This window comes from Gorilla gorilla, chromosome 22 (genome assembly GCF_029281585.2).
Source record: "Gorilla gorilla gorilla isolate KB3781 chromosome 22, NHGRI_mGorGor1-v2.1_pri, whole genome shotgun sequence".
NCBI classification, from domain to species: Eukaryota; Metazoa; Chordata; class Mammalia; order Primates; family Hominidae; genus Gorilla; species Gorilla gorilla.
Window position 1 is genome coordinate 39393480 of NC_073246.2, and position 17302 is coordinate 39410781.

A 17302-nucleotide genomic window follows, 5' to 3' on the forward strand; every position below is an offset into this window, starting at 1 on the left:
AATAGGTATATGCATGTTTGATATTGTTATGACTTATTGATAAATTGACCCTTTTATCATCCTGAAATGTCCCTCTTTGTCTCTAGTCATGTTTGTCTTTAAGTCTGCTTTGTCCGATATCACTATAGTCTTACCAGTGTTCTTATTCTTGATATTTTCATGGTGTGTGTGTGTAGATATGAAAGATATGAAGAAAAATATGCAACATGTGTAGACACACACACACACTTTTACCCTTTTACTGTAAACCTGTGCCTACCTTTATATTTAAAGAATTATTTTTGTGTTGTGTGCAACATATGGTCAGGTCGTTTTTTAATCTAGTCTGATAGTGGTTAACCCATTATTCAGAGTTTTGGGTGTAAGACTGTTGTCTTATTTGTGTTCTGTTTGTCTTTCCTGTTCTTTGTTTCCTATTCCTTCTTTCCTGCCTTTTGCGGGGAGGTTTGTTGAATACTTTTTGGCATTTTATTTTATCTCCTGTATTGATTTTTTTACTTATTCCTCTATGTGTCATGTTTAGTGTTCCTTTTATAATATGCACGTTTAACATTAGTTTACCCTCAAATAATAATATATTGCTTGTTAAACAGTGTGATAACCATGTGATTCTATCTACCTCTTGTGCACTTGTTGTATTACTTTTGCATGTTATAAACCTCACAACACATTGTTGGCTGTTTGAATAAAAATAGATTTAACACACAAAAGAAATTTAAAAAGACATAAAATAAGGATAATAGATCTTTTATATTTATCCTTATATTTGCTCTTTTCTGGTGTTATTCATTCCTTTTTGCAATTCCTAGCTTCCATCTGGTATTATTTCTTCAGCCTCAAGACCTTCCTTTAACTTTTATTTTGTAATGAATAAGTTATCCCGATGAATTCTCTCAGCAGGTGTTGATCTGAAAATACTTGTTTACCTTTATTTTTTGGAAGATATTTTCAGTGAATATAGAATTATAGATTAACTTCTTTCTTTCAGCGAAAGAAAAAGATGTTACGATATTGCTTAAAGATGTATTGACTTTTTTTCTGGATTACACTGTTTCTGTAGAGAAGTCAGTGGTTATTCTTAGCATTGTTCCCCTGCAGATAATATTTTCCCCCTCTTCCCTCTCGCTGATTTTAATGTTTTCTCTTTGTTTGATTTCCGCAGTTTGACTGTTTACCTAGGTATGATTTTCTTTGTATTTTTTCTCCTGGGAGTTCACTGAGTTTCTTGGATCTGTGGGTTGATCTCTATCATCAGTTTTTGGAAATCCTCAGATACAGTCTTGCCAAATATTTGTTCTGCTTTCGTCTTCTAGTTCTCCAGTGATGTGTATGCTACAGTGCTGAATATTATCCCAGAGGTCTCTGTCTGGTTTATTCATTCTGTTTTCTGTTTGTGTTTTTAATTTGGATAATTTCTTTTTCTATCTTCTCGTTCACTGATTTCTTTTTTTTCCTTGTGCTGAGTCCAGTCTGCTGTTGAATATCCATTAAATGGATTCATGTGATGTTATTGTTATTTTTGAGACAGGCTCTCACTCTGTCACCCAGGCTAGAGTGCAATGGTGTGATCATGGCTGATTACAGCCTTGACTTCCTTGGCTCAAGCAGTTCTTCTACCTCAGCCTCCCAAGAAGCTCGGACTACAGGAGTGGTGCAACCACCATACCCAGCTATTAAAATTTTTTGTAGGAACGGGGTCTGGCTATGTTGCCTTGGCTGGTCTTGAACTCCTGGACTCAAGCAGTCTTCCCACCTCAACCTGGGTGTAGAGACATGAGCCCAGCCTATATTTTTTAGTTCTAGCATTTCTATTTTGTTTTAAATATAGTTTTTCTCTTCTGAAATTCTACATCTATTCATATGTTGTCCACTTTTGAACTAAATTGTTTAATTATTTATCATAATTTATCAGATGTAATTTATCATAATTATTTTAAAGTTCCAGTCTGCTATTTTCAACATCTGCACCATTTATTTATGTGTATCTTCTGTTGGGTTTTTTTCTTTTCATGTGATTGTGGACGTCATTTTTTAAAAATGTTTGTAATTTTTAAATGTGTGACAAATTTTCTTTGCTTAAGAACAGTTAAAGATGGAAGTGAGTCATATTTTCCCTCAGAAAGAGGCCTCTTAACTCTGTCAGGCCCCTCATGTGGGGCTGAGTTGATCTCTTTTGTAGCTTAGCTGACTCTGGGCTTTGCTTGTTTGACTTAGATTCTACTCCCCACTGTTTTCATATGTTTTGAGCTGGGATCAGGACATTCCCTTCAGCAGTGTTCGTGTCTTTAGAACCAGGGAAAATCTAGTGGTCTCTGTACATTACTGCCCAGTCAGCAGCCCCACTCCTAACTCTCTGTGCCTGGGAGATCGCCTTCCTCCTGCTGTACTGCCCCATCCTTCTGTCTGTCCACTCCTGGCCGTCAGAAGTTGGTTCAGACTTGGGCTGGAGTCTTCTCGCTCATCTGTGGCATACTTGTGCCTTCTCCCACTGCAGGTCTCTTCCAGGAGAGGCTTTTCATTTTGTAGAATTCAGGAGATTTTTGTTCCAACTTTGGATCCTCATACAGCACTCTGATGGGTCTTTAAAAGGCAGTGATTTTATGACTTATTAGAGGAGGAACAATCATCTCACACATTTCTGCATTGTAACAGAAGTCAAAGTCTGGTGATGCTATTCTTAATAAATTCAATATTTATAGAGGTTTTAAGGGTTATAGTATTATCTGTCAAAAATGAGTTTTCAGGAAATCTCAACACACGTTAGTTTATTATTACATAGATTTTCTAAAGGGAAGCATACATAATTTTCTCTTTTTTTACCATGAGCAGGTAGGGTTAGGCCAGTGCCTTTTTATGTAGAACATCCTTGGTGTCATTGCCATAGCTTTCTTGGGCTGCTGTTGCTGAAGGAAGTGTAACAGGTGCTGCGGGTGCACAGTTAGGTAGGAAAGAGGCTCCCAGCCAGGGTGAGCAGGGGGCATGCGTGCTCTCTGTAAAAGACGAGAGAAAATGCTTTTAGCCTTGTGGGCCTCTGTTGCATATTTTTTGTTTTTGGTTGCTTGTTTTTACAACCTTTGAAAACAGAAAAACTGTTTGTAGCTGGAGCTGTAGAAAACCAGGCTCTGGATCAGGCCATAGTTTACTGACCCCTGGGCTAAATGATCTTTACAGCCATTTTTGGTCTCAGAATTAATGTTGAACTGTAACTACCATGCATTTGGGATAGTAATGTGTGAAAAGGCAGAGGATTTAACTATGAAGTGTCCTTTTTAATAAAGGCCTCAACATATATATTTAAACATATTTGAAATTAAATTATGTGAGTGTTTACGTATTCCACCAAATTTAGAGAAAGCCTTTCATCTTCTCTCTTACAGGAGTACAAACCGCCAGGAACCCGTAAACTTCATAACATTCTTGGAGTGGAAACAGGAGGACCTGGTGGGCGTCGTGCTGGGGAGTCAGGTCATACGGTCGCTGACTACTTGAAGTTCAAAGACCTCATTTTAAGGATGCTTGATTATGACCCCAAAACTCGAATTCAACCTTATTATGCTCTGCAGCACAGTTTCTTCAAGAAAACAGCTGATGAAGGTACAAATACAAGTAATAGTGTATCTACAAGCCCCGCCATGGAGCAGTCTCAGTCTTCGGGCACCACCTCCAGTACATCGTCAAGCTCAGGTCTGTGCTGCTGCGGTTAGATTAGGCTTGGGAATGTTTTGCGTTTTCTTTATGAAGTGGGATTATTTTAAAGTGTTGATTAAATTTGTTAATAGAGTGGGGAGCAGTTACTTTACTTAAATCTGTTCTTTGTAGTTAGTAGTAAATTCATCTCCCCCAAAGCTCCAATATTTAGTTACGCATGTAATAAAATCTGCTTGGCAGTTGGAAATCTATTTACTAACCAGCATTTTAAATTACTTCTTAAATGGAATTTTTGTCCACATTGCTTGAGTTTTCCCCTACCTTAACCAGACTTCGTTGTATTTTAGTTCAGTGGTGGACGAGAGAGAACCTGGTTTTAGTCAGAGAATATGAAGACTTTGTGATATACTTTCAAGTTAATATTAGAGATTTTGTATGTGTGTGTGTGAGTACTTTCAGTTTTAATGGTATAGCTTCAGAGTATAAATTTGAACAAAATGAATTTTAAACTCACAGTTGTATTGTTTTGTGTTGTGATATTTCAGGTGGCTCATCGGGGACAAGTAACAGTGGGAGAGCCCGGTCGGATCCGACGCACCAGCATCGGCACAGTGGCGGGCACTTCACAGCTGCCGTGCAGGCCATGGACTGCGAGACACACAGTCCCCAGGTGAGCTCGCACGTGGTTCATTTGCTTGTGTCACCTGCCATGCTCAGGTGGAGCAGCACTGGATGCCAGGTGCCTTTAGAATGACCGTATCATTTACCCTAGAGGTTCATGACGTTCTCCTGTCTAAGGAAATGTAAGTACTTATCATAGAGAAGCACATTCTTGCAGTTTTCCTCCTCCTCGTCTAGAAGTGGCAAACACTTATTGGGGGCATAACGGTTGTTGTTTTGAACAGTTTTTTTCCTGTGTTTATCTCATTTACCAAAGCAGCGTTTTGAGCCTCATGCTTTTTTGATTCCCATTTTACAGTGGAAACTGAGACTTCATGGGCTAAGTAAATTTCCCTGGGTCATGATCTTAATGACTCGACTCTGCTTCCTCCCATGATTTTTTAGCATTTATAGTCCTGGATTCTGAATCAATTTCTGGTTTGATTTTAGCCTTTTTGTTGTTGTTGTTTTGTTTGTTTTCTGTTTTTAAACCTGTTGAAGAGGATCTAATTAAGTACTTTTTCAAAATTGGAGTGAAGCAGATGGTGATGGTAAAAATATTTAAATAATCTAATAAAGTTGTAAGTTGGTTCATACCGAGTTTTGTGTGATGGTGTTTGAAGGTGAGAGGCCAGTGTAGTATTTGATGGATGAGTAAACTGCTGTTGATTAAGAGTGCTCTCCATTCTTGTGACTAGGGCAGCTGAATGGTGCTGGAGAAGATCCCACATGCAGCTGTTTGTCAGCACTGTTAATACTCACCAACCTCTGCTGGGCAGTCTTACATGTTTTCCAAGTTGTCCCATCCTCTCCTATTCTCTTTAATAATAGTTTCAAACCTTTCTACTCTTAGAAACCTTTGCCCTCCCCTTCTCTGTTCTTACCCACTCTTTGCTTTGTAAGGAAAAGAGTCTTCAGACAGGAACTCTCTCCGCTTTGTAACATTGAATACATGATCCTGCCTATGTGTGCACTGTCCACTTCTCCTCTACCCCTTTTTTGTTAGAAGCAGTGTGTTTCTTTTTGCCTAAGGCCAAGCCCACTCATCGCCCTGATCCCCTCTCTCCTGCCATCATGGGGGCTTTGCCCTTTGGTCTCCCTCAGCTCCGGTGTCTTCACTCTCTCCTCTTTTGGCTTTTTCTGTTGATCAGCATTTCCTCATCCTCAGGCCTCTCCCATCTTAAGCAGCACCTTTGCGTGTCCCCCTTTCTTTCCCTATACTTCTGCTACCTGTGGTCTTTGTCTCTTTACCCTGAAGACCTCTTTGCCTGTTCCACTTAGGTCCTGCCCTCCAACTCTCCTGCTGGTGTCAGCGGTGACCTTTATTCATGGGTCCAGTGGACACCCTAATGCTATCTTTCTGCATTCTACAACTTCATTTGGCAGTGTTGACTTTTCCCCACTCTTTGAAACACTCACTGCTGGTTTCCTTGGCAGGATGTTCTTCTTTCCCTCCCCCCACCCCCTTTTCTTTGCCCTTTTGCTTCACTGTCTGTTTCGTTTTTTTCCTTCTACCCAGCCCTGAAACCTGGGCGTTCCTCGAGGCATGACCCGTGTCCCTTCCCTACTCCGCTTAATGTTTCCTGGATGATTTCAGCCACACCTGCCAGGGCCTGCAGTCACCATCCTCATGCTAGTTGCTCCTAAGTCTTGACTTCTGACTTAGACTTCACTTCTGAACCCCTAGGGCCTTTCTAATTGTTTACTATAAATGTCACCTTGAAAGTCTCAACAATATGTGCACACACAGCACATAAACTGAGGTCATCATTTTCACTTCCTTCCCAACTCTTCTACTTTTGCCATTCTTTGTCCCATTTGCTCAAGTTGTAAATTTGGGGGCACTCCTCTCTCCCTCTTTCCCCACACTGAATCAGACAGTAAATTATCTGGATTCACTACATCTTAATACATTTTTATTCTCCACCTTTCACTTTACCTCATTGTTATGACTTGTCTTACTAGAATGGAGTGTCTAATTCCATTCACCTGTCAGCACCATTCTCTTCCCTGCAGCCAAGTGAGCTTTCACTAAAGTGGTCTGTTCTTGCTATTTTCCCTACTTTTTTTTCCCCCCGCTGAGACTGAGTCTTGCTCTATCGCCCAGGCTGGAGTGGAATGGAACGATCTCTGCTCATTGCAACTTCCGCCTCCCTGGTTCAAGCGAGTCTCCTGCCTCAGCCTCCTGAGTAGCTGGGATTACAGATGCACATCACCATGCTGGCTAATTTTTGTATTTGTAGTAGAGACGGGGTTTTGCCACGTTGGCCAGGCTGGTCGTGAACTCCCGACCTCAGGTTATCTGCCCATCTCGGCCTCCCAAAGTGTGGGGGTTACAGGCATGAGCCATTGCACCCGGCCTGTTTTCCTTACTTTAAACCAGTTTTGACTTGCCCTTCTACCTGAAATGAAATGTAGACTTCTTATCAAGGCGTCGGTGCTTTCCAGGATCTGGTCCCCACCGAGGCCATTCTTTCTCCTCTTCACTCACCCTAGTCACACTAATTCATTTTTCACTTTGTGTAATATGCCACACTCTCTCTTACTTTTCTCACATTTCCTGTGCTCTCAGCCTGGAACACTCTTTTCCTCCTCCTTTTGTTTTGGTAACTACTATTTATGCTTCAGATCTTAAGTATCACTACTCCCAGGGGCTCTCTCTAAATCGTTAGACCATCCGCCTGTCTTGGCTTCTTCCCTTTCTTTCTTCCAGATCTATTCCATACCGCAAACACATACAAGAGTAGCATAAGACACCGCGTTCTTCCCACCTGGATTTCACAGAGGTCAAGATTTTGCTTCAAATCCTTTTTTATTACTTAATTTTTGAGTGGTTGATATAGTCACATGGTTTTAAAAATAAGTAAATATAAAAGGGAATTCAGCGAAAGGTTTTCCTTCCTTCCATGCCTTCTAGCCCCTCAATTTCTAAACCAGTGTTATTAGTTTATTAGTTTTTTATATACTTTTTGAGATATTTTATACATATTCAAGCAAATACAAATACATATTCTTCATCCACCCTTTGTACACAAATAGTACCATACCAGGCATACGCTTTCAGAACATCTTGGTTTTTCTAGTCTTGACATATATTTTGGAGCACTTTCTGTATATCAGTAAATAGAGAGCTTTTTCATTCTTTTATTTATTTGCACAGTATCCCGTTGTTTAGATATTCCATAAGTCTTTTCACCATTCCCCTATTGTTTGTTTATTCATTTTTTAATTTATTTTTAGAGCTAGGGTCTTGCTCTGTAACCCAGGCTGGAGTGCACTTGTGTCATCACAGCTCACTGCAGCCTTGAGCACCTGGGCTCAAGTGATCCTCCCACCCCAGCCTCCTGAGTAACTAGGCCTACGATTGTGTCCCAGCACACCCTGCAGTGAGGTCTCACTATGTTTCTCAGGCTGGTCTTGAACTCCTGGGCTGAACTGATCCTCCCACCTCAGCCTTCCAAAGTGCTGGGATTACAGGTGTGAGCCACCTTGGCCACCAGTCCCCTATTTATTAATGGACATTTAGTTCATTTCCAACCTTTTTTACTATTTACAAATGGTAGTTTAATAAATAACCCTGTACGGTAGTGTCCCTTCTTATCCACGGTTCCAGTTATTCAGTCAGTCACGGTCCAAAAATATAAAGTGGAAAATTTCAGAAGCAATTCGTAAGTTTTAAATTCTGTTATGAGTAGCACGTGAAATCTCATGCTGTCCCACCCTGGGCATGACTCATCCCTTCGTCTAGCGTGTCCACACAGTAGATAAGTTACTTTGCTTTGTAGCCATCTAGATTATCAGATCAAAAAACATAGTATATAGAGGGTTTAGTCCTCTGCAGTTTCAGGCATCCAGTGGGGATCTTGGACTGTATTTCTTGCGGATAAGGAGGCACCACTGTACATGTCTCATTCACACATAGACATTTTATCTGTGATATAAATTCCTGAAAGCAGAATGACTGTTTCAAAGGGTAATGTGATTTATAATTTTGATAACTATTGCCAGATTGCCCCCCATGTGATTTTCTAATCCAGTAACTTGATTAACTTCATATAAAAACCATATAGTATTTTCTGAGAACTCACTGCCAACTTTTCTACTGATTGTTTTCAGTAGTATCTCTTAAAAGTTTGGTTCTCAGACCACCTTTGTTGAATAAACACTTAACAATTTGTGCCAGCCACTGGATACAGACTGAGCCTTTTGCCTTCCTGGAGCTTACAGTGACACAAGTAAATAAAATGAACATGAAGAAAAATGGCAAGTAGCATTAGCTGTTAAAAAGAAAATAAGGATAATTTGGTAGAGAAAGACTGTTTGTTGGATAGGATGTATTAATTAGAATAGGCCAAACTCTGATATAACAGACCCCCAAAATATGGTAGCTTAAAGAGTACCAAGTTTCCTTCATTTTTGTGCAACAGTCCAGAATAGGTGTTCAGGTTAGTGGCTGGGCTGTCTTCCAGGTCCTGATCTCCTACCATCTTGTGGTTCCACCCTGCCCTAGGGCCTAGTTGTCTACTGTGTCCAGCAGGCAGAAGGACTTGGGAGGTATTATCTTGTGTGCCAGGCTAGCAGTGACATACAAGCTTTCATTCACATTCCATTGACAGCTTAGACATATGGCCATCAGTAAGTACAAGGGAGGCTGGGAAGTGTCGTGTAGCCATGTGCTCAGGAACCAGAAGAATATTGTGCACAACCAGTAGCTTCTGCCACAGTTGTTGAGGCAGCATCAGCCAGAGTGGTCAGGGAAGGTTCTGGAACTGAAGCGATGAAAAAGAGACATCCAAGCAATAAGAAAATCCAAGAAATAACATTTCTAGGCAGAAGGGAGCAGCGTGTTACCAGTACACTGAGGCATTTGAGAGATTTTGACCCAGGGGAGGAATGGAAGGCAGGTCTTCTTTGTTTGGAACTCAGGTAGCCAGGGATAGGATGGGTGGAGAAAGAGGTTAGAGAAGTGGGCATTGGCCAGATGATGCAGATCGTTGTATCCATTTGGGTTTGTTTTGTTTTTCTAAGTGCAGTGAGAAGTCATTAAAGGATTTTAAATAGGGAAGTGATTGGATTTGTGTTAAGAAAAGATTGTTCCTGCTACCCTTTGGAGAAGGGCAAGGATGGAAACAAGGAGTTCATTTAAGGGGCTGTTGTGTTAGCGTAGGCAAGAGATGATGGGGATGAAGAGAAGAGGCCAAATTTGGAATCTGTTTCACAGGTAGACTCATAAGTTCTTGCTCATGGGTTGGACAGAGGCATTGTTGAGCAGCTAGGTAGATAGTAGTCCTTTATTGAAAGAAGAAAGATGGAGAGAGGAAGGACATGAGGGAAAAGTAAAGACTTCCTTTTGGACCTGCCCAGAATACTATCCAGCCCTTTTCAGGAAATATTTGCTGACCCCTGGCATAAACAGTGCTCCCAAGGAAGGACAGTGGCTAGTGAAATAGATGAACCTATTTAAGGATATAACTTCCTAAAAATTGCAGCTTTCGTGATGAAATTTTTTGCCCTTGAATGTATTTGGGATTTTGAATTATAAAACTGTCTAACACATTAAAATTTCAAAAACCGTTTCCCCCTGATTAATATGATGCTAGTTTGTTAGTGTCATGGCTTTTGATGGAAGATTAAAGCTTGGAAACAGTCCTCTGAAAAATCCTTTTAAAAATCTGTTCTTTCAGGTGCGTCAGCAATTTCCTGCTCCTCTTGGTTGGTCAGGCACTGAAGCTCCTACACAGGTCACTGTTGAAACTCATCCTGTTCAAGAAACAACCTTTCATGTAGCCCCTCAACAGAATGCATTGCATCATCACCATGGTAACAGTTCCCATCACCATCACCACCACCACCACCATCACCACCACCATGGACAACAAGCCTTGGGTAACCGGACCAGGCCAAGGGTCTACAATTCTCCAACGAATAGCTCCTCTACCCAAGATTCTATGGAGGTTGGCCACAGTCACCACTCCATGACATCCCTGTCTTCCTCAACGACTTCTTCCTCGACATCTTCCTCCTCTACTGGTAATCAAGGCAATCAGGCCTACCAGAATCGCCCAGTGGCTGCTAATACCTTGGACTTTGGACAGAATGGAGCTATGGACGTTAATTTGACCGTCTACTCCAATCCCCGCCAAGAGACTGGCATAGCTGGACATCCAACATACCAATTTTCTGCTAATACAGGTCCTGCACATTACATGACTGAAGGACATCTGACAATGAGGCAAGGGGCTGATAGAGAAGAGTCCCCCATGACAGGAGTTTGTGTGCAACAGAGTCCTGTAGCTAGCTCGTGACTACATTGAAACTTGAGTTTGTTTCTTGTGTGTTTTTATAGAAGTGGTGTTTTTTTTCCAAAAACAAAGTGCAAAGCTGCTTGAATCAGAAGGAGATTAACACACTGAACCGCTACAAGAGGGCAAAGCTGATTTTTTTTTTTTTTAACTTGAAAAGATTGCAAAGGGACATTGAAGTGTTTAAAAGAGCCATGTCCAAACCCATCTTCATGGATAGCTCAGAGGTATCCTCTTTTTGCTCCCCCATTTTAACTTGCCACATCCCAGTCACAGTGGGGTTTTTTTGTCTTTCTATTCAGCAAAAGTTAATGTTCAGATGTTGGTCATTTGCCAACTAATTTTAAAGTAAATGGCACTGCACATAATTTGCATAAAGGGCCCCATGAGGGTGTTTTTTTTTTCTTTTTGTCCCCGCCATCCCCCCTTTTTTTGTTCTGTTCTGTTTTGTTTTGGGTGGGAGGGTGGGAAATTTGGGTTTTTAAGTCCTCTAAACACACTTGGGCACGGAAATGCAGTACTGTAAGCAAGAGGGACCTCCAGCTTCCACAAACACCATCTTCAGCTGTATGAAAGGGACGGTTGTGGTGAAGTTTGTCAGGCACAGTAAGCATGCTGAGTGGCGGGGATCAGAACTCTCCTATCTGAACCTACTGAGGAGCAAAGCAGCAATTACATGGAATCCTGTGGCTCTCCCGTTGCAGAGGCCACAGGAAGATAGGATGGAACGTGACTGGTCTCCTAACCAAGGTGCACTGAGAAGCAATCAACGGGTCGGTCGTGGCCAGTCCTGGGGAGGTCTGAGTGGTGGTCTTTGGGATAACCTTTGGCCTTATGGATTTGGACTCGAAATTAGAAGAGCCTACCATTTCAGATGCAATCACTTTTGGACATGCTTTTGCAGACAGTCCTTAATGCTGAAAACACAGAGAATGGGTAATTCAAGAGGCCTTTCTTTTAAAATAGACTTTTGTGACCCACTAATTGTAAGGTATTGCAAGGTCACTTTGCGTGTGTCATAAAGTTGACTTCCTTATTGGTTGAGGGTCACAGAAGTAGTGGTTTGCTTTGATGGAAATAGCTACAGCTGTGTCCCTTCCTGCTTTTTACTTTTTCTTTTGCTTTTTCTCGGCACGTGGTATCTCCACCATTTCTTCTGCACAAAGATGTCTTCTGTTCATCCTGAACATTTTTAAAAAATGCAGAATTTTATGTGACTGCTTTTTTGCCTCACAATTATGCTGTGAATTTTACAAAAATTTATTTTCTTTTTTGATAATTTATTGTACCAAAGCTGTTTTTATAGCACATAGATGTCTGTAACCAATAATGTAGCAGTTCTGCACTTTGACACAAGGTGTAACTAGACCATTTTTAAATGTCAGTTGAAAATTATGGCTGTACTATTGCTTAAACAAAACTGGAACTGTTGTTGAATCCATAGCCAATACATTTACAGCAATCTGTGTACTGAACATAATAGATTGACATCTAATTCAAGATTACAACATCTGTTACATTCTAAGTGTGTTCAGGCTTCTGAAGGTAAAGGGACACTGGATCCAGAAGCTATGGAACCAGCAGTTGATTCTTGTATTCCTGATTAACCTACTTGTAAACTTGAAAGCAAGACCTTGATTGCACCAACAGGTCCAGAGTATGAGCGCAAGTAAAGCAGAACTCTCATGCGTGACCTGAGCAGACAGGCTGGTATTTAACAGGTGCCTCGTGTTGAGATTACGCTGCCTTAATGTAACACAGTCTGGCAGTTGCTAAATTTGTGTTCCCATTTTAAATTGACCAATTTTGGGGTGTGACACTTTTGAGCGGTTGAATTGGGAGAATGAAGATAAGTAATTTACCTGTCCGGGATCAAAAGAAGCCTAGAAAAGAAGCAGTAATCTACCTCTGCCGATAACCTGTTTAAGATGACTCAGCAGAACACCGCGTTTCATTCTCTTGGTCAGTTCCATGTGGCTGACTAGGTCAATTTTTTTTCTGAACAAAAGCAGGTTTTTATATGTAAACAGTGAGAAAAGAAAGGCTAAACACTATGTAAATGTGAATGGAAACTTGGAAATACTCGTTTTTATAAACTACAAAAACTTTTTGTTGTTTATCAGGAAATCCATATTTATTTTGTAATTAACTGTCAAGCCTGTGGATGATTTTTTTGAACTTGGTAGTTCATAAAGGTTTACAGTGAATAAAAGGATATCATCTTGAGTATAGCAACATCAAAAGGAATTCAGTAGTTACTGCTGTTTAGGAATATAAGGTTAAGATATCATATGGGTCAGGTCATTTTTTTTTCTGTGCTGGTTGCCACATCTTAGCAAGCACCAAAAAACTAAAGCAGTTTTTAAACCGATATTTACATAAAGAGAATCATAAAATCCAATGCTTCTGCATACTGTGTTATGTTACAGTCCAGTTTTGTGTGCTTTACTACACAGTTTGGTTACAGGACTTCTGTGCATTGTAAACATAAACAGCATGGAAAAGGTTAAATACCTGTGTTCAGATTGTAAGATCTAGTCCGGACTTGCTGTGTATATTGTAACGTTAAATGAAAAAAGAACCCCCCTTTGTATTATAGTCATGCGGTCTTATGTATGATAAACAGTTGAATAATTTGTCCTCAGACTCTTTACTATGCTTTTTTAAAAATTAATTTAAGAAAAATGTAAACATAGTAAAAATCTTCCTATGCAATTAAACTGGTCCAGGTCTGGTAGGTATAGTATCAAAGTTGAGTTAAATGTGTAAAAAGGAAACTATTTGAGATACATTGACATAGGCATCAGCAATCTCTGAAAGTAAAAATTGGAGGTTTAACAGATCATTTTGATTTTTCACATTGATTTTTTTTTTGAATGTTTGCATAATTTTGTGATTCAAAATGCTCATATTTTAGTTGGTAGCATTTCGAATGGATGTGAGGGTCTGATGGTTTTCTCTGATATGCTTTGACGTGCTTGGATGAAGGAGGGAATACGAATACTCATTCTTCCTTCCCTAAATCCTCGTACGGGGACATATCAGAATTCTAGAATTCTTGCCACTGTGATTCAATTGCTAACCTAAAGTCTTCTCTTTTTACAAATTCACCTGCTTCAGTATATATTAAGGTGGCTTTCGAAAGGCAAGATACTTATTTAAAAGTTAAGCGTGAGTCTGTAAAATTAAGGTTGGTTGCGTAAAGTTGAAGTTAACCACATGTAAGAAAGGAAAACTTCCATTAGTTTTCTTCTTAGGGTGTGAGAATTTTACCTAGGCACATGGATATTGGGCTGAAAAAAAAACGACATTTTTATTTAAAACTACATGTAAAAGATCATGAAGGATTCAGTAATTATGTTAGGCTCACAAGTGACCATTGAGTTTGCCCCTGTACTGCTTCCCAGCTTTTGTGGTGTTGAACTTTTCTGTTCTTGCAATAGGGAGATACATAATCAAAATAGACACGAAGACAAGATAGCAGGCACTTAGTTCTAGGCCAGTTTCTCAGTTTCCTTTGGGCCTGCCTTTATTTTGATAGTCGCAGAATGCAAGTTCAGATGCGATCCGGTGCATTGTGGGTGGTATCCCCATAGACAGAATACAAGTTCAAGACTCATTTTTATGTCCATTTTTATAGTGGTAGACTGTATGTAATAGACCAGATGGTTGATTCCAAATACATGACTTGGTCTTAGTGCCATATATGAAGGAAGTTTGAAAATGTAATGGGGACAAAAGCTGTGCGTGACTTCGGTATACCCAGACTTCATTCAGATTTCTTAAAAATCTGCTAGGGATGTCTGTTGACCAGACGTTGGAAAACCTTTGGTGTCAGGGAGAGTAGAGGAGAAGTTCTGATTTTCATAACCCTGGTTTCTTACCTAGGCCTGTTTCCTTGCGTGAAAACGTACATCATCAAGTAATCTGTAGTACAAAGAACAAGAGAAGAAACCCTAAGAAGATAGCTTATTTGTTATCCTCCCTTTTAATGACTAACCTTAATCCAAATGAATCCACTGAGAACCAGCCTGTGGATGCCTACTGGGCTTTCACCCTGGACCAGGAATTTTTGACGTATGCCTGTGTTGAAGGCACTGGATGCTTGTTTTGTGGAAGACATGTTCATTGAGGTAAGTGGCTCATCGCTTGGTGTGTTTGGCTCTCTTCGGCATTATGCATAGCCAAGGTCCCAGATTTTGGCTGCTCTCAGTGGGTGTTCTTGCATCAGAACTTTAAAAAAAATAACACTACCTTAACACTGAGACTGGTCAGGTATTTGTCAGTATTTATTTCTAATTTCCTACTTTAAATCTTAGGAGACAAAGTGTTTCTCCAACTGGACGCTGATTTGAAACGCAACTAGAATGCTACAGGTCTCTCTTCCAGTATGCAGCTGCTGTACCTGAAAACTTTTCCCCATAATTTCCCATCTTTAGGGTATGTCCCTGTTATCAGGTGTGGAATTAATGTGGGTAAATTTCCATTTCAGTTGAATTTCCTGCCATCCCCAGCAAAACCCGTGAATCCTTCTTCAAAGCATAGAGGAGGCAGAGACAAGCCTTAAACCGGCTTCCTTTTGCTTTTACCAGGTAGCCTGGTTCAGTCCCAGCTGGGTCCTGAAGGAGCACAGTACTAGAGCCTGAGTCATGTTGACTATTAATAAAGTGCATTAAGTTTGGGTCAGGCAAAGTGGTGGCAAAAGTTCATGATGCAGGACAGAGGAAACAAGTGGACAAGACAAGTGGAGCCCAGCTCTGTTCGCATGGGAGGCCGGGCGATGCTGGCATGGGTGTGGTTGGCTGAGTTCTCATAGCTAGAGAAAGGCCGTGTAGGTATTAGTGCTTAATGTTTTGTCTGTTTGAAAGACCAGCTATTTGATAATCTTTCCGATTAAATTTCTAAAATTGCTACTTTGGGAATTTTTTTCTTTATTCTTGTAAAGTTTTGCTTCCATTATATACTCATTTATTAGTCAGTGTACTTGCCCCTGAATTCCATATCTGAAACTGCAGTCACAGGGGAGATTCAGAGCCAAGGGCAAAATAAAGTGGCAGGCACTGGGTGTGTGTGGTAGTTCTGCACTAGGGTGGCCAGGAAGCAGCCAAGCAGGTGTGCCGGGCAGGGGGTTGTTAATGAACACCCAGGCAAGAGGACGGGCCTGAGCCTGAGTGTGGCCAGCAGAAAGTGTTGAGTTGTTTAAAAGAGACCCTGGGATGATGAATTTGGAATCATCCTCCACTCAGTGTTGCACAGAAAGGACTGCAGAGAAGGGCACTGCTGGGGTGGGGTTTGTTAACTCCCTCTGAAATGAAAGAACATACCTCTAGTGGCATGAAACGGCTAAGTTTTTTTTAATGTTACTTCTTTAATTTTAGAGATGGTGTCTGGCTTTGTCACGCAAGCTGGAGTTTGGTGGTGTGATCGCAGCTCACTGCAGCCTTAAACAACTGGGCTAGGTGATCCTCCCATCTCAGCCTCCCAAGTAGCTGGAACTACCGGTGCACACCACCATGCCTGGCTGTTTTTAATATGGGGTTTTGCTGAGTTGCTCAGGCGCTCCTCAAACTGCTGGCCTCAAGTGATCCTCCATCCTGGGCCTCTCAAACATAAATAGGCTGGGCGTGGTGGCTCACGTCTGTAAAGATTTAAAGCGGAATGCAGTGAAATAGCATGAGAAAGAGCGTTTTTATGTACATCACAGACAAGCCTTGTTCTGCTGAAGAGGTGATGCCACGAGGTGGGGAGGAGCTCACTTCAGGCACCACTCCCACTTCCATTGCCCGCAAATCCAGGAAAGAAATGACTAATGAACTCTAGTGATCGCAAACTGCTCAATCAGTACTCATCAATTTAAAATGACTGTCCAGCCTTGCTGCACACTAAACTCATCTGTAGAACTTTATAAAACCACGGATGACCATCACACTGGCAGGATTTTAGATTCAGAGTTGGGGTGGGGCCTGGAGCTCTGTTTTCTGAAACTTTGCGGGCCATTCTGAACCTGCAGCCAGGCAGGACTCTGGCAAGAAGAGGTGTGTGGCTAGTAGGACGGAAGTCTGAATCCAAGGACTTTTTTTTTTTTTTTTTTTTTTGGAGACAGTCTTGCTCTGTCTCCCAGGTTGGTGTGCAGGGGCGTGATCTCGGCTCACTGCAACCTCCATTTTCCAGATTCAAGCGATTCTCGTGCCTCAGCCTTTCAAGTAGCTGGGATTACAGGTGCACACCACCACACCCAGCTAATAGTATTTTTGATAGAGATGGGGTTTCGCCATGTTGGCCAGGCTGGTCTTGAACTCCCGACTTCAAGCTATCCACCTGCCTCGGCCTCCCAAAGTGCTGGGATTACAGGCGTGAGCTACTGCACCCAGCCCCAAGAACATCTTGAAATGGAGTTTGATTACCAAAGTTTACATAGAGTAATGGATAATTAAAATTTACAATTTATGGTGCATTACAAAATGTTATAAACAAGCCTCCGGGAAAGGCAGAAATTGCCAGATGTAAGTATATAAAACTTACACAATTTGTTCCTTTTTGTCGTCTTCCCTTGTGGAGATGGGTCAGTGTGACATCCTATTCATTAATAGCTCTCAGATGTCCCATGAGAATGGCACATGTTATTTCCCAACAGTGGGAATGGAATTAGTTCCTTTATATCTCAGTCTCATCTGGTCTTGTAAGCCGGTGAA

The 17302-nt window shown here is 41.1% G+C and overlaps 1 protein-coding gene across 12 annotated transcripts in view; it reads left to right on the forward strand.

The window, feature by feature from the left end:
* DYRK1A (dual specificity tyrosine phosphorylation regulated kinase 1A) overlaps positions 1-13254 on the forward strand; it is a 149463-nt gene extending 136209 nt beyond the window's left edge. For all 12 annotated transcript variants that reach the window (XM_031005157.3, XM_055374016.2, XM_055374018.2 and 9 more), the window contains 3 exons: positions 3378-3684; positions 4194-4318; positions 9993-13254. In XM_031005157.3, coding sequence (XP_030861017.1) covers positions 3378-3684; positions 4194-4318; positions 9993-10613 — 1053 coding nt within the window. In that variant the 3' untranslated portion in view covers positions 10614-13254. The remainder of the gene's footprint in view (positions 1-3377; positions 3685-4193; positions 4319-9992) is intronic.
* The last annotated feature ends 4048 nt before the right edge of the window (positions 13255-17302 follow it).